Consider the following 25,470-nt stretch of genomic DNA (forward strand, 5'->3'; position numbering starts at 1 on the left):
GCCCCATAGTCCCCCCACACACACTCACTCGCCCCATAGTCCCCCCTCACTCACACGCACCATAGTCCCCCACACACTCACACGCCCCATAGTCCCACACACACTCACATGCCCCATAGTCCCCCACACATTCACACGCCCCATAGTCCCCCCACACACTCACACGCCCCATAGTCCCCCCACACACACTCACAAGCCCCATAGTCCCCCCCCACACACTCACACGCCCCATAGTCCCCCACACACTCACACGCCCCATAGTCCCCCACACACTCACACGCACCATAGTCCCCCACACACTCACACGCCCCATCGTCCCCCCACACACACTCACACGCCTCATAGTCCCCCCACACACAATCACACGCCCCATAGTCCCCCACACACTCACACGCACCATAGTCCCCCACACACTCACACGCCCCATAGTCCCCCACACACTCACACGCCCCATAGTCCCCCACACACTCACACGCCCCATAGTCCCCCCACACTCACACGCCCCATAGGTCCCCCTCACTGACACGCCCCATAGTCTCCCCTCACTCACACACCCCATAGTTCCCCCTCACTCACACGCCCCATAGTTCCCCCCTCACTCACACGCCCCATAGTCCCCCCACACACTCACACGCCCCATAGTCCCCCCCCACACACTCACACGCCCCATAGTCCCCCCACACACACTCACACGCCCCATAGTCCCCCCACACACACTCACACGCCCCATAGTCCCCCCACACACACTCACACGCCCAATAGTCCCCCCACACACACTCACTCGCCCCATATTCCCCCACACACTCACACGCCCCATAGTCCCCCCCCACATTCACACGCCCCATAGTCCCCCACACACTCACACGCCCCATAGTCCCCCACACACTCACACGCACCATAGTCCCCCCACACTCACACGCCCAATAGTCCCCCCACATTCACACGCCCCATAGTCCCCACACACTCACTCGCCCCATAGTCCCCCACACACTCACTCGCCCCATAGTCCCCCACACACTCACACGCCCCATACTCCCCCACACACTCACACGCCCCATAGTCCCCCCACACACACTCACACGCCCAATAGTCCCCCCACACACACTCACTCGCCCCATATTCCCCCACACACTCACACGCCCCATAGTCCCCCCCCACATTCACACGCCCCATAGTCCCCCCCCACATTCACACGCCCCATAGTCCCCCACACACTCACACGCCCCATAGTCCCCCACACACTCACACGCCCCATAGTCCCCCCACACTCACACGCCCCATAGGTCCCCCACACTCACACGCCCAATAGTCCCCCCACACTCACACGCCCCATAGTCCCCCACACACTCACACGCCCCATAGTCCCCCACACACTCACACGCACCATAGTCCCCCCACACACACTCACACGTCCAATAGTCCCCCCACACACACTCACTCGCCCCATATTCCCCCACACACTCACACGCCCCATAGTCCCCCCCCCACATTCACACGCCCCATAGTCCCCCACACACTCACACGCCCCATAGTCCCCCACACACTCACACGCCCCATAGTCCCCCACACACTCACACGCACCATAGTCCCCCCACACTCACACGCCCAATAGTCCCCCCACATTCACACGCCCCATAGTCCCCCCACATTCACAAGCCCCATAGTCCCCCCACACACTGACACGCACCATAGTCCCCCACACACTCACACGCCCCATAGTCCCCCCACACACACTCAAACGCCCCATAGTCCCCCCACACACAATCACACGCCCCATAGTCCCCCACACACTCACACGCCCCATAGTCCCCCCACACACTCACACTCCCCATAGTCCCCCCACACACACTCACAAGCCCCATAGTCCCCCCACACACACTCACACGCCCCATAGTCCCCCACACACTCACACGCCCCATAGTCCCCCACACACTCACACGCCCCATAGTCCCCCCACACACTCACACGCCCCATAGTCCCCCCACACACACTCACAAGCCCCATTGTCCTCCCACACACACTCACACGCCCCATAGTCCCCCACACACTCACACGCCCCATAGTCCCCCACACACTCACACGCCCCATAGTCCCCCACACACTCACACGCCCCATAGTCCCCCACACACTCACACGCACCATAGTCCCCCCACATTCACACGTCCCATAGTCCCCCACACACTCACACGCCCCATAGTCCCCCACACACTCACACGCACCATAGTCCCCCACACACTCACACACCCAATACTCCCCCCACACACTCACACACCCAATAGTCCCCCCAACACACACTCACTTGCCCCATAGTCCCCCCAAACACACTCACTCGCCCCATAGTCCCCCCACACACACTCACTCGCCCCATAGTCCCCCCTCACTCACACGCACCATAGTCCCCCACACACTCACACGCCCCATAGTCCCACACACACTCACATGCCCCATAGTCCCCCACACATTCACACGCCCCATAGTCCCCCCACACACTCACACGCCCCATAGTCCCCCCACACACACTCACAAGCCCCATAGTCCCCCTCACACACTCACAAGCCCCATAGTCCCCCACACACTCACACGCCCCATAGTCCCCCACACACTCACACGCACCATAGTCCCCCACACACTCACACGCCCCATAGTCCCCCCACACACACTCACACGCCTCATAGTCCCCCCACACACAATCACACGCCCCATAGTCCCCCACACACTCACACGCACCATAGTCCCCCACACACTCACACGCCCCATAGTCCCCACACACACTCACACGCCCCATACTCCCCCACACACTCACACGCCCCATAGTCCCCCCACACACACTCACACGCCCAATAGTCCCCCCACACACACTCACTCGCCCCATATTCCCCCACACACTCACACGCCCCATAGTCCCCCCCCACATTCACACGCCCCATAGTCCCCCCCCACATTCACACGCCCCATAGTCCCCCACACACTCACACGCCCCATAGTCCCCCACACACTCACACGCCCCATAGTCCCCCACACACTCACACGCCCCATAGTCCCCCACACACTCACACGCACCATAGTCCCCCCACACACACTCACACGCCCAATAGTCCCCCCACACACACTCACTCGCCCCATATTCCCCCACACACTCACACGCCCCATAGTCCCCCCCCCACACTCACACGCCCCATAGTCCCCACACACACTCACACGCCCCATACTCCCCCACACACTCACACGCCCCATAGTCCCCCCACACACTCACACGCCCAATAGTCCCCCCACACACACTCACTCGCCCCATATTCCCCCACACACTCACACGCCCCATAGTCCCCCCCCACATTCACACGCCCCATAGTCCCCCCCCACATTCACACGCCCCATAGTCCCCCACACACTCACACGCCCCATAGTCCCCCACACACTCACACGCCCCATAGTCCCCCACACACTCACACGCCCCATAGTCCCCCACACACTCACACGCACCATAGTCCCCCCACACACACTCACACGCCCAATAGTCCCCCCACACACACTCACTCGCCCCATATTCCCCCACACACTCACACGCCCCATAGTCCCCCCCCACATTCACACGCCCCATAGTCCCCCACACACTCACACGCCCCATAGTCCCCCACACACTCACACGCCCCATAGTCCCCCACACACTCACACGCACCATAGTCCCCCCACACTCACACGCCCAATAGTCCCCCCACATTCACACGCCCCATAGTCCCCACACACTCACTCACCCCATAGTCCCCCACACACTCACACGCCCCATAGTCCCCCACACACTCACACGTCCCATAGTCCCCCACACACTCACACGCACCATAGTCCCCCACACACTCACACGCACCATAGTCCCCCACACACTCACACACGCAATAGTCCCCCCCACACACTCACACACCCAATAGTCCCCCCAACACACACTCACTTGCCCCATAGTCCCCCCACACACACTCACTCGCCCCATAGTCCCCCCACACACACTCACTCGCCCCATAGTCCCCCCTCACTCACACGCCCCATAGTCCCCCACACACTCACACGCCCCATAGTCCCCCACACACTCACACGCCCCATAGTCCCCCACACACTCACATGCCCCATAGTCCCCCACACACTCACACGCCCCATAGTCCCCCCACACACACTCACAAGCCCCATAGTCCCCCCACACACACTCACAAGCCCCATAGTCCCCCCACACACTGACACGCACCATAGTCCCCCACACACTCACACGCCCCATAGTCCCCCCACACACACTCACACGCCCCATAGTCCCCCCACACACAATCACACGCCCCATAGTCCCCCACACACTCACACGCCCCATAGTCCCCCCACACACTCACACGCCCCATAGTCCCCCCACACACACTCACAAGCCCCATAGTCCCCCCACACACACTCACACGCCCCATAGTCCCCCACACACTCACACGCCCCATAGTCCCCCACACACTCACACGCCCCATAGTCCCCCCACACACTCACACGCCCAATAGTCCCCCCACACACACTCACAAGCCCCATAGTCCCCCCACACACACTCACAAGCCCCATGGTCCTCCCACACACACTCACACGCCCCATAGTCCCCCACACACTCACACGCCCCATAGTCCCCCACACACTCACACGCCCCATAGTCCCCCACACACTCACACGCCCCATAGTCCCCCACACACTCACACGCACCATAGTCTCCCCACATTCACACGCCCAATAGTCCCCCCACACTCACACGCCCCATAGTCCCCACACACTCACTCGCCCCATAGTGCCCCACACACTCACACGCCCCATAGTCCCCCACACACTCACACGTCCCATAGTCCCCCACACACTCACACGCACCATAGTCCCCCACACACTCACACGCACCATAGTCCCCCACACACTCACACACCCAATACTCCCCCCCACACACTCACACACCCAATAGTCCCCCCAACACACACTCACTTGCACCATAGTCCCCCCAAACACACTCACTCGCCCCATAGTCCCCCCACACACACTCACTCGCCCCATATTCCCCCCTCACTCACACGCACCATAGTCCCCCACACACTCACACGCCCCATAGTCCCACACACACTCACATGCCCCATAGTCCCCCACACATTCACACGCCCCATAGTCCCCCCACACACTCACACGCCCCATAGTCCCCCCACACACACTCACAAGCCCCATAGTCCCCCCCCACACACTCACACGCCCCATAGTCCCCCACACACTCACACGCACCATAGTCCCCCACACACTCACACGCCCCATCGTCCCCCCACACACACTCACACGCCTCATAGTCCCCCCACACACAATCACACGCCCCATAGTCCCCCACACACTCACACGCACCATAGTCCCCCACACACTCACACGCCCCATAGTCCCCCACACACTCACACGCCCCATAGTCCCCCACACACTCACACGCCCCATAGTCCCCCCACACTCACACGCCCCATAGGTCCCCCTCACTGACACGCCCCATAGTCTCCCCTCACTCACACACCCCATAGTTCCCCCTCACTCACACGCCCCATAGTTCCCCCCTCACTCACACGCCCCATAGTCCCCCCACACACTCACACGCCCCATAGTCCCCCCCCACACACTCACACGCCCCATAGTCCCCCCACACACACTCACACGCCCCATAGTCCCCCCACACACACTCACACGCCCCATAGTCCCCCCACACACACTCACACGCCCAATAGTCCCCCCACACACACTCACTCGCCCCATATTCCCCCACACACTCACACGCCCCATAGTCCCCCCCCACATTCACACGCCCCATAGTCCCCCACACACTCACACGCCCCATAGTCCCCCACACACTCACACGCCCCATAGTCCCCCACACACTCACACGCACCATAGTCCCCCCACACTCACACGCCCAATAGTCCCCCCACATTCACACGCCCCATAGTCCCCACACACTCACTCGCCCCATAGTCCCCCACACACTCACTCGCCCCATAGTCCCCCACACACTCACACGCACCATAGTCCCCCACACACTCACACGCACCATAGTCTCCCCTCACTCACACGCCCCATAGTCTCCCCTCACTCACACGCCCCATAGTCCCCCCACACACACTCACACGCCCCATAGTCCCCCCACACACACTCACACTCCCCATAGTCCCCCCACACACACTCACACGCCCCATAGTCCCCCCACACACACTCACACGCCCCATAGTCCCCCCACACACATTCACACGCCCCATAGTCCCCCCCACACACTCACACACCCAATAGTCCCCCCAACACACACTCACTCGCCCCATAGTCCCCCCACACACACTCACTCGCCCCATATTCCCCCACACACTCACACGCCCCATATCCCCCCCCACATTCACACGCCCCATAGTCCCCCACACACTCACACGCCCCATAGTCCCCCACACACTCACACGCCCCATAGTCCCCCACACACTCACACGCACCATAGTCCCCCCACACTCACACGCCCAATAGTCCCCCCACACTCACACGCCCCATAGTCCCCCACACACTCACACGCCCCATAGTCCCCCACACACTCACACGCACCATAGTCCCCCCACACACACTCACACGCCCCATAGTCCCCCCACACACACTCACACGCCCCATATTCCCCCACACACTCACACGCCCCATAGTCCCCCCCCCACATTCACACGCCCCATAGTCCCCCACACGCCCCATAGTCTCCCACACACTCACACGCCCCATAGTCCCCCACACACTCACACGCACCATAGTCCCCCCACATTCACACGCCCAATAGTCCCCCCACATTCACACGCCCCATAGTCCCCCACACACTCACTCGCCCCATAGTCCCCCACACACTCACACGCCCCATAGTCTCCCACACACTCACACGTCCCATAGTCCCCCACACACTCACACGCACCATAGTCCCCCACACACTCACTCGCCCCATAGTCCCCCACACACTCACACGCACCATAGTCCCCCACACACTCACACGCACCATAGTCTCCCCTCACTCACAAGCCCCATAGTCCCCCCCCACACACTCACACGCCCCATAGTCCCCCACACACTCACACGCCCCATAGTCCCCCACACACTCACACGCCCCATAGTCCCCCCACACACTCACACGCCCCATAGTCCCCCCACACACACTCACAAGCCCCATAGTCCCCCCACACACACTCACAAGCCCCATAGTCCTCCAACACACACTCACACGCCCCATAGTCCCCCACACACTCACACGCCCCATAGTCCCCCACACACTCACACGCCCCATAGTCCCCCACACACTCACACGCCCCATAGTCCCCCACACACTCACACGCACCATAGTCCCCCCACATTCACACGCCCAATAGTCCCCCCACATTCACACGCCCCATAATCCCCCCACATTCACACGCCCCATAGTCCCCACACACTCACTCGCCCCATAGTCCCCCACAAACTCACACGCCCCATAGTCCCCCACACACTCACACGTCCCATAGTCCCCCACACACTCACACGCACCATAGTCCCCCACACACTCACACGCACCATAGTCCCCCACACACTCACACACCCAATACTCCCCCCCCACACACTCACACACCCAATAGTCCCCCCAACACACACTCACTTGCCCCATAGTCCCCCCAAACACACTCACTCGCCCCATAGTCCCCCCTCACTCACACGCACCATAGTCCCCCACACACTCACACGCCCCATAGTCCCACACACACTCACATGCCCCATAGTCCCCCACCCACTCACACGCCCCATAGTCCCCCCACACACTCACACGCCCCATAGTCCCCCCACACACACTCACAAGCCCCATAGTCCCCCCCCACACACTCACACGCCCCATAGTCCCCCACACACTCACACGCCCCATAGTCCCCCACACACTCACACGCCCCATAGTCCCCCACACACTCACACGCCCCATAGTCCCCCCACACACACTCACACGCCTCATAGTCCCCCCACACACAATCACACGCCCCATAGTCCCCCACACACTCACACGCACCATAGTCCCCCACACACTCACACGCCCCATAGTCCCCCACACACTCACACGCCCCATAGTCCCCCACACACTCACACGCCCCATAGTCCCCCCACACTCACACGCCCCATAGGTCCCCCTCACTGACACGCCGCATAGTTCCCCCCTCACTCACACGCCCCATAGTCCCCCACACACTCACACGCCCCATAGTCCCCCACACATCCATTCACACGCACCATAGTCCCCCACACACTCACACGCCCCATAATCCCCCACACACTCACACGCCCCATAGTCCCCCACACACTCACACGCACCATAGTCCCCCCACACTCACACGCCCAATAGTCCCCCCACATTCACACGCCCCATAGTCCCCACACACTCACTCGCCCCATAGTCCCCCACACACTCACACGCCCCATAGTCCCCCACACATTCATTCACACACCCCATAGGTCCCCCTCACTCACACGCACCATAGTCCCCCACACACTCACACGCCCCATAGTCCCCCACACACTCACACGCCCCATAGTCCCCCACACACTCACACGCCCCATAGTCCCCCCACACTCACACGCCCAATAGCCCCCGCCCACATTCACTCGCCCAAAAGTCCCCCACACACTCACATGCACCATAGTCCCCCACACACTCACACGCACCATAGTTCCCCCACACTCACACGCCCCATAGGGCCCCCTCACTCACACACCCCATAGTTCCCCCTCACTCACACACCCCATAGGTCCCCCTCACTAACACGCCCCATAGTACCCCCCTCACTCACACGCCCCATAGTTTCCCCCTCACTCACACGCCCCATAGTTCCCCCCTCACTCACACGCCCCATAGTTCCCCCCTCACTCACACGCCCCATAGCCCCCCCACACTCACACGCCCCATAGTTCCCCCCTCACTCACACGCCCCATAGTCCCCCCACACACTCACACGCCCCATAGTCCCCCCCTCACTCACACGCCCCATAGTTCCCCCCTCACTCACACGCCCCATAGTCCCCCCACACACTCACACGCCCCATAGTCCCCCCACACTCACATGACCCATAGTCCCCCACACACTCACACGACCCATAGTCCCCCACACACTCACACGACCCATAGTCCCCCACACACTCACACGCCCCATAGTTACCCCCTCACTCACACGCCCCATAGTTCCCCCCTCACTCACACGCCCCATAGTCCCCCCCTCACTCACACGCCCAATAGCCCCCCCCACACTCACACGCCCCATAGTTCCCCCCTCACTCACAAGCCCCATAGTTCCCCCACACACTCACTCGCCCAATAGTCCCCCAACACACACTCACTCGCCCCATAGTCCCCCCACAAACACTCACTTGCACCATAGTCCCCCCACACACACTCACACGCCCCATAGTCCCCCACACACTCACACGCCCCATAGTCCCCACAAACTCACTTGCCCCATAGTCCCCCACACACTCACTTGCCCCATAGTCCCCCCTCACTCACACGCACCATAGTCCCCCACACACTCACATGCCCCATTGTCCCCCACACACTCACACGCCCCATAGTCCCCCACAAACTCACACACTCACACGCCCCATAGTCCCCCAACACACACTCACTCGCCCCATAGTCCCCCCACAAACACTCACTTGCACCATAGTCCCCCCACACACACTCACACGCCCCATAGTCCCCCACACACTCACACGCCCCATAGTCCCCACCATCTCACTTGCCCCATAGTCCCCCACACACTCACTTGCCCCATAGTCCCCCCTCACTCACACGCACCATAGTCCCCCACACACTCACACGCCCCATTGTCCCCCACACACTCACACGCCCCATAGTCCCCCACAAACTCACACACCCCATAGTCCCCCACACACTCACACGCCCCATAGTCCCCCCACACACTCACACGCCCCATAGTCCCCCACACACTCACACGCACCATAGTCCCCCACACACTCACTCGCCCCATAGTTCCCCCCTCACTCACTCGCACCATAGTCCCCCCACACACACTCACACGCCCCATAGTCCCCCCACACACTCACACGCCCCATAGTTCCCCCCTCACTCACACGCCCCATAGTTCCCCCCTCACTCACTCGCCCCATAGTCCCCCCCCCCACTCACACGCACCATAGTCCCCCACACACTCACACGCCCCATTGTCCCCCACACACTCACACGCCCCATAGTCCCCCACAAACTCACACACTCACACGCCCCATAGTCCCCCACACACTCACACGCCCCATAGTCCCCCCACACACTCACACGCCCCATAGTCCCCCACACACTCACACGCACCATAGTCCCCCACACACTCACTCGCCCCATAGTTCCCCCCTCACTCACTCGCACCATAGTCCCCCCACACACACTCACACGCCCCATAGTCCCCCCACACACTCACACGCCCCATAGTTCCCCCCTCACTCACACGCCCCATAGTTCCCCCCTCACTCACTCGCCCCATAGTCCCCCCCCCCCCACACTCACTCGCCCCATAGTCCCCCCCCCCACACTCACTCGCCCCATAGTCCCCCCCCACACTCACACGCCCCATAGTCCCCCCACACACACTCGCACGCCCCATAGTCCCCCCACACACACTCGCACGCCCCATAGTCCCCCCACACACACTCACTCGCCCAATAGTCACCCCACACACACTCACTCGCCCAATAGTCCCCCCACACACACTCACTCGCCCCATCGTCCCCCCACACACACTCACTCGCCCCATAGTCCCCCCACACACTCACACGCCCCATAGTCCCCCCTCACCCACACGCCCCATAGTCCCCCACACACTCACACGCCCCATAGTCCCCCACACACTCACACGCCCCATAGTCCCCCACACACTCACACTTCCCATAGTCCCCCACACACTCACACGTCCCATAGTCCCCCACACACTCACACGCCCCATAGTCCCCCCACACACTCACACGCCCCATAGTCCCCCCTCACCCACACGCCCCATAGGCCCCCCCCACACTCACACGCCCCATAGTCCCCCACACACTCACACGCCCCATAGTCCCCCACACACTCACACGCCCCATAGGTCCCCCTCACTGACACGCTCCATAGTCTCCCCTCACTCACACGCCCCATAGTTCCCCCTCACTCACACACCCCATATTTCCCCCTCACTCACACACCCCATAGTTCCCCCTCACTCACACGCCCCATAGTTCCCCCCTCACTCACACGCCCCATAGTTCCCCCCTCACTCACACGCCCCATAGCCCCCCCACACTCACACGCCCCATAGTTCCCCCCTCACTCACACGCCCCATAGTCCCCCCACACACACTCACACGCCCCATAGTCCCCCCACACACTCACACGCCCCATAGTCCCCCCACACACTCACACGCCCCATAGTCCCCCCACACACTCACGCCCCATAGACCCCCCACACACACTCACCAGCCCCATAGTCCCCCCACACACACTCACACGCCCCATAGTCCCCACACACACTCACACGCCCCATAGTCCCCCCACACACACTCACACGCCCCATAGTCCCCCCACACACACTCACACGCCCCATAGTCCCCCCACACACACTCACACGCCCCATAGTCCCCCCACACACACTCACACGCCCCATAGTCCATCCACACACACTCACACGCCCCATAGTCCCCCCACACACACTCACACGCCCCATAGTCCCCCCACACACACTCACTCGCCCAATAGTCCCCCCACACACACTCACACGCCCCATAGTCCCCCACACACTCACACGCCCCATAGTCCCCCACACACTCACACGCACCATAGTCCCCCACACACTCACACGCACCATAGTCCCCCACACACTCACACGCACCATAGTCCCCCACACACTCACACACCCCATAGTCCCCCCACACACTCACACGCCCCATAGTCCTCCTTCCACACACACCAGGCTAATCTTGTTTCCCAGGCAGTGTTAGTGTAATTACAGGGGAACACAGCTCAGGGTCAGGCAGGTGGAGATTTGCATGGGTAAGTCATTTGTAGATTGTCAGGATCAGTGGAGGTGGCAGATGGATGCGATGGCGGAGAGGGTTAAATTAGCCTCAATAATAGCCAATTACCCCGTGATCAATCAGGATGATAGATCTGAGAGGAGATGCAGGCGGACTGAGAGAGTAGAGGAGCACACGCATTCAGATTCCCACACACACTGTTCTTGAGTGTCCAGGGGGGAGAGAGGAGAGGAGGGGAGTCAGCCAAAAGTCATCCTGTCACCTAGATGGAGAAAAGGTCAAGAGGGTGGTGGCGGGGATTTGTGTGTTTGTGTGTGTGTCTGACTTGGGGATGAAGTTTCTGCGACAACTTAACATACAAAACTTGACACACTGTGTTGTGGCCACTTTCTTTAGTTACAGGTAGAGTAGTCTGGCGTTGTCATACCGCCGAAGCCTGGTTCTTGACGAGGTTACAGGTAGAGTAGTCTGGCGTTGTCATACCGCCGAAGCCTGGTTCTTGACGAGGCTACAGGTAGAGTAGTCTGGCGTTGTCATACCACCGAAGCCTGGTTCTTGACGAGGTTACAGGTAGAGTAGTCTGGCGTTGTCATACCGCCGAAGCCTGGTTCTTGACGAGGCTACAGGTAGAGTAGTCTGACGTTGTCATACCGCCGAAGCCTGGTTCTTGACGAGGTTACAGGTGGTGTAACGTGCATCCAACAGTTCTCACCGGTGTAGTGTGTTTTCACACTGTTTACATATCATACAGTATCATGCAACCAGATTTGAATGTAGCAACTTCTCTGCCACTGTGTCGTCGTTAGGCTATTTCTCCCTAGATACAGAAAGGAGATGTCTAGCATTTAGAGATATATCTGTGTGTCTTGTATGAGTTACAGACAATTTATGGCTTCCACACCGTGTGCATACTGAGATATCTAGTTCAGGTTATTAGAAAGGGGAAAAAAATTGCATTTTAGGGGCCATGGCAACAAAAATCTACCCAAGCTGCGTGGACTCGCTCTGAGCCCTCTGATTGGTCAGCAGAGCCGCACCGCCGCGGTCCGAGTTCTCGGGTTGGCTGACTGAACGGTATCATCATCGTGGAGACAAGGGTCGGAGGGTAAATTGGGTGAAAGTGGGCGTTAATTAAAGGCTGGCATAAACCTGTCAATAAAACATGATGACCTGGGCCAATTAAACTAATTTGATCTCCCTCTGTACTGTGGTGGGACTTTGTCCTTCCTTGTGTTGCTGGGGAGAAATGTCCCTTCCTACTCTGTCTCCTCTCTCATGTGATGAATGGGGATAACCCACAGACAGTGTTCTTACCTAAACACTATAGGCTAGTAGTCAATCACACAACATAAACTTTAGAAGCACCCCCAATCTCTCTCACCTCCGGTTAGTGTATCTCCTCACGTATATAGCCCCCCCCCCCCCAAACTCCCTTGGGGATCCACACCCGACATTTAAAAGGTCTTTCCGATACATGTCCGTGTCCGGGAGGGAGGGGGTAAACAGCTAATTCGATTGGCCGGATGGTAATGACGGTTGCTCTTGCCTGCCAATGATTAATGGCTCTGTCACCCCCCTGTCATCTCTCAGCCCCAACTCCCCCTGTCATAAATTACGGCTGGTAAATAAGACGGAACAATCAGGCAAACTCAATCAATTAGAACGTGGCTCTGCCCTCGGCTAACATGGCTGACAGGCAGGATGCTAATGTTATTGAGCTCTAAAGGGTAGCCTGTCAATTAGCGACAACACGCAAACTACCACATTAATATGGACTAGCATTACAACACCTGTCTGAGTGGGGCTGAGTAGGGTTAGGGAAGGGGGAGGGGTGTGAGTGTGATAGTGGTGGGCTGGAACAAAAACGTACACACAATGCAGACTGTGGTTCCTCACCCCTGTGTTAGCCAGAATATGTACCTACCTGGTACTGGTAGTCAGTGTAGGGCAGGAGACCGGCATCACGACACGTTGCGGAATCATTCCTATACACCAGCGCTGCTGCACCCCCGCTAACCTCAGTGTTCTGACCCAGTCTCCTATAGACCTCATAGTGTAGGACTCTACCATTGGGCTGGGCCGGGGGGGGCCAAGAGAGCAGAAAGACGGTCTGTAGGCCCCTGACGTCTCTCTGTAGCTCCAGCAGCGGTATGGACTGGCCAGTAGGAGGAGACTCTAGTGTCAGCACTGAGACCCAGTCACTGGAGGCACAGCCCAGCTCTGTACACGCCTCCACTCTCACCTCGTACCTGATAGACACACAGATATACACACAGGTCTGTCAACACACACTTAATATCATATACAGTATGATTTATATCTCAATGTTGTCATTATTACAATATTACACATATTTCTACCTAAATGTCATTCTGTCTTTTCCGTGCTTTAGAAGAGAGAGAAAGGGGGAAAGAAAACATGGAGAGAAAGAGAGGCAGAGGGAGGGAGAGATAGAAGTACAACAGAGAGAGAGGAGTAGAATAGAGAGGTCATCTGAGAGGAGAAGTGGTGATTTGTAGATGATAAAGATAATGAGCTTTTATTATCTGTCTCTTATCAGTACCTTACACACACACACACACACACACACACACACACACACACACACACACACACACACACACACACACACACACACACACACACACACACACACACACACACACACACACACACACACACACACACACACACACACACACACACACACACACACCCTCACAGGAACATACCACCCCCCCACACATACACACAGGAACATACACCCCCCCACACACACAGAAACACACACTCACCCAGGAACACACAGTCTGACTGACTGCCTTTGTCTGGGACAGGGACGGAGAGATGGAGACGTGACCACTGCCTCAAGGTTGACTCCCTCCCTCCATCTCTATCCCTACCTAGCGCCCTCCCTCCATTTCTATCCCTCCCTAGCTCCCTCCCTCCATCTCTATCCCTCTCTAGCTCCATCCCTCCATATATATCCCTCCCTAGCTCCCTCCCTCCATTTCTATCCCTCCCTAGCTCCCTCCCTCCATCTCTATCCCTCTCTAGCTCCCTCCCTCCATCTCTATCCCTCCCTAGCTCCCTCCCTCCATCTCTATCCCTCCCTAGCTCCCTCCCTCCATCTCTATCCCTCTCTAGCTCCCTCCCTCCATTTCTATCCCTCCCTAGCTCCCTCCCTCCATATATATCCCTCCCTAGCTCCCTCTCTCTATCCCTCTCTCCCTCCCTAGCTCCCTCCCTCCATCTCTATCCATCTCTCTGGATGCTGTCCCTTGGGCCCCTCTCTATTGTCTGTCACTCTCTTTCTCTCCTTCCTTCTTCTCTCCATAACTTTCTTTATCTTTCTCCTTCATTTACTCATTCACTGCTCTCTCTCTGTATCTCTCTCTCTCTCAATTCAAATCAATTCAATTTAAGGGCTTTATTGGCATGGGAAACATATGTTTACATTGCCAAAGCAAGTGAAGTCGATAATAAACAAAAGTGAAATAAACAATAAAAATGAACAGTAAACATTACACTCACAGAAGTTCCAAAAGAATAAAGACATTTCAAATGTCATATTATGTCTACATACAGTGTTGTAACAATGTGCAAATAGTTAAAGTACAAAGGGGAAAATAAATAAATAGAAATATGGGTTGTATTTACAATGGTGTTTGTTCTTCACTGGTTGCCCTTTTTTTTATGGCAACAGGTCACAAATCTTGTTGCTGTAATGTCACACTGTGTTATTTCACCCAGTAGATATGGGAGTTCATCAAAATTGGGTTTGTTTTCAAATTCCTTGTGGATCTGTGTGAAGTTTGGGAATCACTTCCCATTAGGTGATTGTAGAATGAAATGTCTCTTTTCTGGATTTTGATAATTAGTGGGTATTGGCCTAATTCTGCATTATTTGGTGTTTTACGTTTACACAGAGGATATTTTATGCACAATTCTGAATGCAGAGTCTCAATTTGTCACTCTATATCTCTATATTTCTCTGTATCGCTCTCTCTCTGTATCTCTCTCTCTCTCTGTATCTCTCTCTCTCTTTGTATTTCTCTCTCTCTGTATCTCTCTCTCTGTATCTCTCTCTGTATCTCTCTTTCTGTCTCTCTCTCTCTCTCTCTCTCTCTCTCTCTCTCTCTGTATCTCTCTCTCTCTCATGATTGTGTTCTGTCTGCACAGTCGCTAAATAGTGTCAATAAAGGATTTATAAAAATAAAACATCTCTGTTGCTCTCTACCCCCCCTCACACACACACGTACTCTCCGTACCTGTGGCTAGAGGTTAGAGGTCAGGGGTTCGTTAGTGACTGACCTGTGGTAGGGTGTGAGCTGCTTCAGTATGATTGAGCGTCCGGAGAAGGCGCTGTGTTCTGGGTCATACAGGAAGCTGTGTGTTGAGGGCAGGGTCGGGTCTCTCTGGTACACCGTGTAGCTGACGATCACCCCGTTAGGTCTCGCTGGGGGCTCCCAGTCCACCCTCAGCTTCACAACAAGCACAACATTACACATCTCATATACCTTTGACAATAGTATTAACAATGTGAGTAGAAGTGTCAGAATTGAAACGACAGTAGAATCTCAGACACATGAACATGTATTAGGAATGGAGGGCGTTCTGAACACTGAAATATTTGTCACTTTGAAATGTGCTGAAAAAATATGATTAGCGTATTTACATGTATTGTACTACTCCCACTACTCTTACTGACCTGCCGAGGCCCCAGAGGCTGCAGTGTGGGAGGCCCAACACCAGAGGGAGCTGACGGGTGAGTCCTGGCCTTGGCCACAGAGCTGGTCACCGCTCCCCGACTGTTGTTGGCCGTTACGCTGTAGCCGTACTCCACGCTCGGCAACAGCGTGAAGTCATGGTAACGCGTTTCCATCCCGACGTAAATGACCTGGCCATCCCGGCGGAGCTCATAACCTGTGATGATACCGTTGGGGAGCTTCGGTGCGCCCCATATGATTTCGAGAGACTCTGGGCCGGTGACTTTGAGGGAGGGGGGATTTAGACCACGAGGGGGGGCATCAAGGGTTTGGGCATTGATAGGGGTGCTGGGGGTACAACCCCCGTTGGTACAAGCCAATAGGACGAGGCGGTAGTGTGTGTGCGGCCGCAGCTCTGACATCACCACAGACAAGCCACTCCCACGGTAAACCTCCTTTCCGTTGGCCTCCAGCATGTACTGCGTCACTTCCCCATTCTGTATTAATGGAACGGTCCAGGACACGTTGATACTATCGGCTGTGATGCTGGTTATGGTGGGAAAGTCCACTGCAGCGGGGGGAGCCTCCAGTGTCTTTACCTGTGTTTCAGGACTAGTAACACAGCCCTCAGCAGTACAGGCTGTAATAGCATATCTATAGGAGGTGAAGGCAGACAGGTCCTCGTCTGTGTAGTTGAAAACACTGGGGTCAAAACTAAAGGAGAAACTGACGTTGTCTCTCTGGATCCTATAAGACAGAAGCACCCCGTTACTCTCCAGTGGGGGGGTCCATGACACCAGGAGCTCATAGGGGTTCCCCTCCACGTGGACAACCGAGGGGGGTGTTAGGCCATGCGGGGGGGCCTGTCTGGTTGTCACGGTAACCCAGGGGCTGTCTGCGTGTCCGGCGGGGTTGTGGACGCGGATGCTGAACTGATATTGGGTCCAGGGCCACAGCCCTGTCACAGTGTGGGAGAAACTAGAAGCCTGGGTGGAACTCTCACGGAACAGTACCTGACAGAAAAATATCCACAGCTAATGATGATCATATAACTGAAATAGACAGGTTAAGATTGTGACAAAGGATGAAATGAACACTGATGATGTAAGACTATACCAGTATCCCAATATTTTTTCTATGGCAAAAATGAAAACACAAAGCAGACCAAACTCTTTGGTCCTTTAAAAACCTGCTGTATGTTGAATATTGTGTACTATAACGTGGAAATAAATACATGTGACTCTGGATGACATCATAATGGTGTTTGTTTCCAACATTAGGCCTGTTTTCATAAAGAAGTTAAATTCGCTTGAGGTTTTTTCCCTGCCACGATATTAATGAGTATTGTGATACTGTCATCGTCCCAGCCCTACTGTTGACTAATCATTAGAACATTTAAAAGTCGACAAAATATCACTGATACAGTACTATCTGCTGCTGTGAAACTTTACTGTCAATTCTCAGGGCCACCCATACGTAAAATGTGTGCACACATGACTGTAAGTCGCTTTGGATAAAAGCGTCTGCTAAATGGCATATATTATTGTATTGTATGAAATCTCTTTTGTTATATTTAGTATACCGCCTTTTTCTGTATAAGGTAGAAGTATTACCAAAGAGAAGCAAAGATAATCAAGATACACACCTTGGCCCTCGCTGTTTCCTTGTCGTTCCCCTTCCTCCCATCATCCAGACTCCGCCCCAGCAGGATGTACTCTCCTATTGGTCCGTTGGGATGAGTGGGCAGGCTCCATGTGAGTTCTACGCTGTGTGGGCCAATAGCGCTGGGTATGGGGGCGGGCTGGGCGCCCGGGGGGGCTGCTGCCGTAGTAACAGACTGAGGGGGGGTACGGGTGCAGCCTGCGGAGGTACAGGCCTCTAGAACCAGAGAGTAGAGGGAGAAGGGTTCTAATCGTCGGAACAGGAACTGTCGAGACAGACCACTGAACTCCAGGTTTCCCTCACTGTAGATGTTATAACTCTGGAGGAGAGAGAGAGAGAGATGGGGAGTTCAGTGTGCGAGTGTGTTTACTGTGATGACCCCTTTGATACTTGTCTCTCTGTGTGTGTGTGTGTGTGTGTGTGTGTGTGTGTGTGTGTGTGTGTGTGTGTGTGTGTGTGTGTGTGTGTGTGTGTGTGTGTGTGTGTGTGTGTGTGTGTGTGTGTGTGTGTGTGTGTGTGGTTGTGCACTGTGATAACCCTGTTGTGTGTGTGTGTCTGTCTCTGTGTGTACCGTGATAACCCCGTTGGGTGTATGAGGCGTGTCCCAGGTTAACAGAAGGGCCCGGCCCTGCTCTCTCTGCTCCAGACTGAAGTTAGCCAGGCCGGCAGGCGATGCCTCCAGGGTTCTAATGCTGACCCAGGGACTGGATACACTGCCTGCCCCGTTCACTGCTTCCACACGCACACTGTACACACTGAACGCCTCCAAGCCATACACACTGGACAGGAGAGTACTTCCCTGTGAGGGGCAGAAAGAGGGGGAGAGAGAGGGAGAGAGAGTGTGAGTGAATCATACAAACAATCATTTCACTCCAAAAACCAACCCATGAGATCTTTACAAAGAGCAGAATTCAGAGGGAATTATACCAGAATCCAGACAATAGAAACCTAACATGCTTATGGATTTGACACGGGGGCTGACATCAACATGCACGCTAGGCTACATCGTGAACTAACAGCACACTCAAGTGACCAGCCGAGAGGGAGAGACAGACATGTAGGAAGACACACACAGGTTCTTAGGGGAGAGTTAGCTACAAAGCCCCTGAATACAGCCCTGGTATCAAACGGACACCACAGCAATATCCGACTGCACAGAGACAACACACAGCTCACTGCCAAGTCTCAGAGCAGGCTGCAACGCCAGCCTCCATTTTCTAATTGATTATCAAGGTCTGTTTGTGCTATGACAGGCACCAAGCGTGCTAAGGATGTGGAAGTGTGTGTTTGTACAATTTCAGGCTCCAGAATGTGGGTGTGTGTGAGAATGTGTGTGAGAGAGTGTGTGTGTGTGTGTGTGTGCATGTGTGCCAGAGGAGGCTGGTGGAAGGAGGTATAGGAGGACGGGCTCATTGTAATGGTTGGAATGTAATCAATGGAACGGTACCAAACACCTGGAAACAACATGTTTCACTCCGTTCCATTGATTCCATTCCAGCCATTATTACAATGAGCCCGTCCTCCTATAGCTCCTCCCACCAGCCTCCTCGGTGCGTGTGTGTGTATGTATGGGTATGTGTGTACCATGATGAAAGCCTAGTCCCAATGCAGAACGCAGTGTGTTAGTCTCCTGGTGCAAAGGGATTCAGGTGAACCATAGTCTCTGCTATAAATGTGTCTGAACCACTGAGACACCATCACTAACAACATAATAAAACCTCAACACACACATTATCAGAACCACATCCAAACCAACATGACATAGATGATTTTCTGCTGTTTGTTCACTTGTTCTGGGTTTTAATTCCCAGCAAACAGGATTACTGTCATACAGAGAGAGGAAAGACAGGATTAATGTCACAAAGAGAGAGGGAAGACAGGCTTAATGATCCCCCTGTCACAAAGAGAGAGGGAAGACAGGATTAATGTATAACCTGTCACAAAGAGAGATGGAAGACAGGATTAATGATCCACCTGTCACAAAGAGACAGGGAAGACAGGATTAATGATCCACCTGTCACAAAGAGAAAGGGAAGACAGGATTAATGATCCCCCTGTCACAAAGAGAGAGGGACGACAGGATTAATGATCCCCCTGTCACAAAGAGAGAGGGAAGACAGGATTAATGTATAACCTGTCACAAGGAGAGAGGGAAGACAGGATTAATGATCCCCCTGTCACAAAGAGAGAGGGACGACATGATTAATGATCCCCCTGTCACAAAGAGAGAGGGAAGACAGGATTCATGATCCCCCTGTCACAAAGAGAGAGGGAAGACAGGATTAATGATCCCCCTGTCACAAAGAGAGAGGGAAGACAGGATTAATGATCCCCCTGTCACAAAGAGAGGAAAGACAGGATTAATGATCCCCCTGTCAAAAAGAGAGAGGAAAGACAGGATTAATGATCCCCTGTCACAAAGAGAGAGGGAAGACAGGATTAATGTCACAAAGAGAGAGGGAAGACAGGCTTAATGATCCCCCTGTCACAAAGAGAGAGGGAAGACAGGATTAGTGATCCCCCTGTCACAAAGAGAGAGGAAAGACAGGATAAATGTCACAAAGAGAGAGGGAAGACAGGATTAATGATCCCCCTGTCAAAAAGAGAGAGGGAAGACAGGATTAATGATCCCCCTGTCACAAAGAGAGAGGGAAGACAGGATTAATGATCCCCCTGTCACAAAGAGAGAGGGAAGACAGGATTAATGATCCCCCTGTCACAAAGAGAGAGGGAAGACAGGATTAATGATCCACCTGTCACAAAGAGAGAGGGACGACAGGATTAATGTATAACCTGTCACAAAGAGAGAGGGAAGACAGGATTAATGATCCACCTGTCACAAAGAAAGAGGGAAGACAGGATTAATGATCCCCCTGTCACAAAGAGAGAGGGAAGACAGGATTAATGATCCCCCTGTCACAAAGAGAGAGGAAAGACAGGATTAATGATCCCCCTGTCACAAAGAGAGAGGGAAGACAGGATTAATGATCCCCCTGTCACAAAGAGAGAGGGAAGACAGGATTAATGATCCCCCTGTCACAAAGAGAGGAAAGACAGGATTAATGATCCCCCTGTCAAAAAGAGAGAGGAAAGACAGGATTAATGATCCCCTGTCACAAAGAGAGAGGGAAGACAGGATTAATGTCACAAAGAGAGAGGGAAGACAGGCTTAATGATCCCCCTGTCACAAAGAGAGAGGGAAGACAGGATTAGTGATCCCCCTGTCACAAAGAGAGAGGAAAGACAGGATAAATGTCACAAAGAGAGAGGGAAGACAGGATTAATGATCCCCCTGTCAAAAAGAGAGAGGGAAGACAGGATTAATGATCCCCCTGTCACAAAGAGAGAGGGAAGACAGGATTAATGATCCCCCTGTCACAAAGAGAGAGGGAAGACAGGATTAATGATCCCCCTGTCACAAAGAGAGAGGGAAGACAGGATTAATGATCCACCTGTCACAAAGAGAGAGGGACGACAGGATTAATGTATAACCTGTCACAAAGAGAGAGGGAAGACAGGATTAATGATCCACCTGTCACAAAGAAAGAGGGAAGACAGGATTAATGATCCCCCTGTCACAAAGAGAGAGGGAAGACAGGATTAATGATCCCCCTGTCACAAAGAGAGAGGAAAGACAGGATTAATGATCCCCTGTCACAAAGAGAGAGGGAAGACAGGATTAATGATCCCCCTGTCACAAAGAGAGAGGAAAGACAGGATTAATGATCCCCCTGTCACAAAGAGAGAGGGAAGACAGGATTAATGATCCCCCTGTCACAAAGAGAGAGGAAAGACAGGATTAATGATCCACCTGTCACAAAGAGAAAGGGAAGACAGGATTAATGATCCCCCTGTCACAAAGAGAGAGGAATGACAGGATTAATGATCCCTCTGTCACAAAGAGAGAGGAAAGACAGGATTAATGTATAACCTGTCACAAAGAGAGAGGGAAGACAGGATTAATGATCCCCCTGTCACAAAGAGAGAGGGAAGACAGGATTAATGATCCCCCTGTCACAAAGAGAGAGGAAAGACAGGATTAATGATCCACCTGTCACAAAGAGAAAGGGAAGACAGGATTAATGATCCCCCTGTCACAAAGAGAGAGGAATGACAGGATTAATGATCCCTCTGTCACAAAGAGAGAGGAAAGACAGGATTAATGTATAACCTGTCACAAAGAGAGAGGGAAGACAGGATTAATGATCCCCCTGTCACAAAGAGAGAGGGAAGACAGGATTAATGATCCCCCTGTCACAAAGAGAGAGGGAAGACAGGATTAATGATCCCCCTGTCACAAAGAGAGAGGGACGACAGGATTAATGATCCCCCTGTCACAAAGATAGAGGGAAGACAGGATTAATGTATAACCTGTCACAAGGAGAGAGGGAAGACAGGATTAATGATCCACCTGTCACAAAGAGAGAGGGAAGACAGGATTAATGTAAAACCTGTCATAGAGAGAGGGAAGACAGGATTAATGATCCCCCTGTCACAAAGAGAGAGGGAAGACAGGATTAATGATCCCCCTGTCACAAAGAGAGGAAAGACAGGATTAATGATCCCCCTGTCACAGAGAGAGGGAAGACAGGATTAATGATCCCCCTGTCACAAATAGAGAGGGAAGACAGGATTAATGATCCCCCTGTCACAAAGAGAGAGGAAAGACAGGATTAATGATCCCCCTGTCACAGAGAGAGGGAAGACAGGATTAATGATCCCCCTGTCACAAAGAGAGAGGGAAGACCGGATTAATGATCCCCCTGTCCCAAAGAGAGAGGGAAGACAGGATTAATGATCCCCCTGTCACAAAGAGAGGGAAGACAGGATTAATGATCCCCCTGTCACAAAGAGAGAGGGAAGACAGGATTAATGATCCCCCTGTCACAAAGAGAGAGGGAAGACAGGATTAATGATCCCCCTGTCACAAAGAGAGAGGGACGACAGGATTAATGATCCCCCTGTCACAAAGAGAGAGGGAAGACATGATTAATGTATAACCTGTCACAAGGAGAGAGGGAAGACAGGATTAATGATCCACCTGTCACAAAGAGAGAGGGAAGACAGGATTAATGTATAACCTGTCACAGAGAGAGGGAAGACAGGATTAATGATCCCCCTGTCACAAAGAGAGAGGGAAGACAGGATTAATGATCCCCCTGTCACAAAGAGAGGAAAGACAGGATTAATGATCCCCCTGTCACAAAGAGAGAGGGAAGACAGGATTAATGATCCCCCAGTCACAAAGAGAGAGGAAAGACAGGATTAATGATCCCCCTGTCACAAAGAGAGAGGGAAGACAGGATTAATGATCCCCCTGTCACAAAGAGAGAGGGAAGACAGGATTAATGATCCCCCTGTCACAAAGAGAGAGGGAAGACAGGATTAATGATCCACCTGTCACAAAGAGAGAGGGACGACAGGATTAATGTATAACCTGTCACAAAGAGAGAGGGAAGACAGGATTAATGATCCACCTGTCACAAAGAAAGAGGGAAGACAGGATTAATGATCCCCCTGTCACAAAGAGAGAGGGAAGACAGGATTAATGATCCCCCTGTCACAAAGAGAGAGGAAAGACAGGATTAATGATCCCCTGTCACAAAGAGAGAGGGAAGACAGGATTAATGATCCCCCTGTCACAAAGAGAGAGGAAAGACAGGATTAATGATCCCCCTGTCACAAAGAGAGAGGGAAGACAGGATTAATGATCCCCTGTCACAAAGAGAGAGGAAAGACAGGATTAATGATCCACCTGTCACAAAGAGAAAGGGAAGACAGGATTAATGATCCCCCTGTCACAAAGAGAGAGGAATGACAGGATTAATGATCCCTCTGTCACAAAGAGAGAGGAAAGACAGGATTAATGTATAACCTGTCACAAAGAGAGAGGGAAGACAGGATTAATGATCCCCCTGTCACAAAGAGAGAGGGAAGACAGGATTAATGATCCCCCTGTCACAAAGAGAGAGGAAAGACAGGATTAATGATCCACCTGTCACAAAGAGAAAGGGAAGACAGGATTAATGATCCCCCTGTCACAAAGAGAGAGGAATGACAGGATTAATGATCCCTCTGTCACAAAGAGAGAGGAAAGACAGGATTAATGTATAACCTGTCACAAAGAGAGAGGGAAGACAGGATTAATGATCCCCCTGTCACAAAGAGAGAGGGAAGACAGGATTAATGATCCCCCTGTCACAAAGAGAGAGGGAAGACAGGATTAATGATCCCCCTGTCACAAAGAGAGAGGGACGACAGGATTAATGATCCCCCTGTCACAAAGATAGAGGGAAGACAGGATTAATGTATAACCTGTCACAAGGAGAGAGGGAAGACAGGATTAATGATCCACCTGTCACAAAGAGAGAGGGAAGACAGGATTAATGTAAAACCTGTCATAGAGAGAGGGAAGACAGGATTAATGATCCCCCTGTCACAAAGAGAGAGGGAAGACAGGATTAATGATCCCCCTGTCACAAAGAGAGGAAAGACAGGATTAATGATCCCCCTGTCACAGAGAGAGGGAAGACAGGATTAATGATCCCCCTGTCACAAATAGAGAGGGAAGACAGGATTAATGATCCCCCTGTCACAAAGAGAGAGGAAAGACAGGATTAATGATCCCCCTGTCACAGAGAGAGGGAAGACAGGATTAATGATCCCCCTGTCACAAAGAGAGAGGGAAGACCGGATTAATGATCCCCCTGTCCCAAAGAGAGAGGGAAGACAGGATTAATGATCCCCCTGTCACAAAGAGAGGGAAGACAGGATTAATGATCCCCCTGTCACAAAGAGAGAGGGAAGACAGGATTAATGATCCCCCTGTCACAAAGAGAGAGGGAAGACAGGATTAATGATCCCCCTGTCACAAAGAGAGAGGGACGACAGGATTAATGATCCCCCTGTCACAAAGAGAGAGGGAAGACATGATTAATGTATAACCTGTCACAAGGAGAGAGGGAAGACAGGATTAATGATCCACCTGTCACAAAGAGAGAGGGAAGACAGGATTAATGTATAACCTGTCACAGAGAGAGGGAAG

At 54.0% G+C, this 25,470-nt stretch overlaps 1 protein-coding gene across 1 annotated transcript in view; it reads right to left on the bottom strand.

Annotated features, from left to right (window-relative positions):
• Positions 1-25,470, bottom strand: part of ush2a (Usher syndrome 2A (autosomal recessive, mild)) — a 504,211-nt gene that overhangs the window by 26,393 nt on the left and 452,348 nt on the right. Inside the window, exons 69-73 of the mRNA XM_055862864.1 lie at positions 18,997-19,224; positions 18,409-18,744; positions 16,766-17,776; positions 16,369-16,538; positions 13,979-14,303 (exon numbers count right to left, since the gene is read on the bottom strand). Coding sequence (XP_055718839.1) covers positions 13,979-14,303; positions 16,369-16,538; positions 16,766-17,776; positions 18,409-18,744; positions 18,997-19,224 — 2,070 coding nt within the window. The remainder of the gene's footprint in view (positions 1-13,978; positions 14,304-16,368; positions 16,539-16,765; positions 17,777-18,408; positions 18,745-18,996; positions 19,225-25,470) is intronic.

This window comes from Salvelinus fontinalis, chromosome 15, assembly GCF_029448725.1.
Source record: "Salvelinus fontinalis isolate EN_2023a chromosome 15, ASM2944872v1, whole genome shotgun sequence".
Taxonomy (NCBI): domain Eukaryota; kingdom Metazoa; phylum Chordata; class Actinopteri; order Salmoniformes; family Salmonidae; genus Salvelinus; species Salvelinus fontinalis.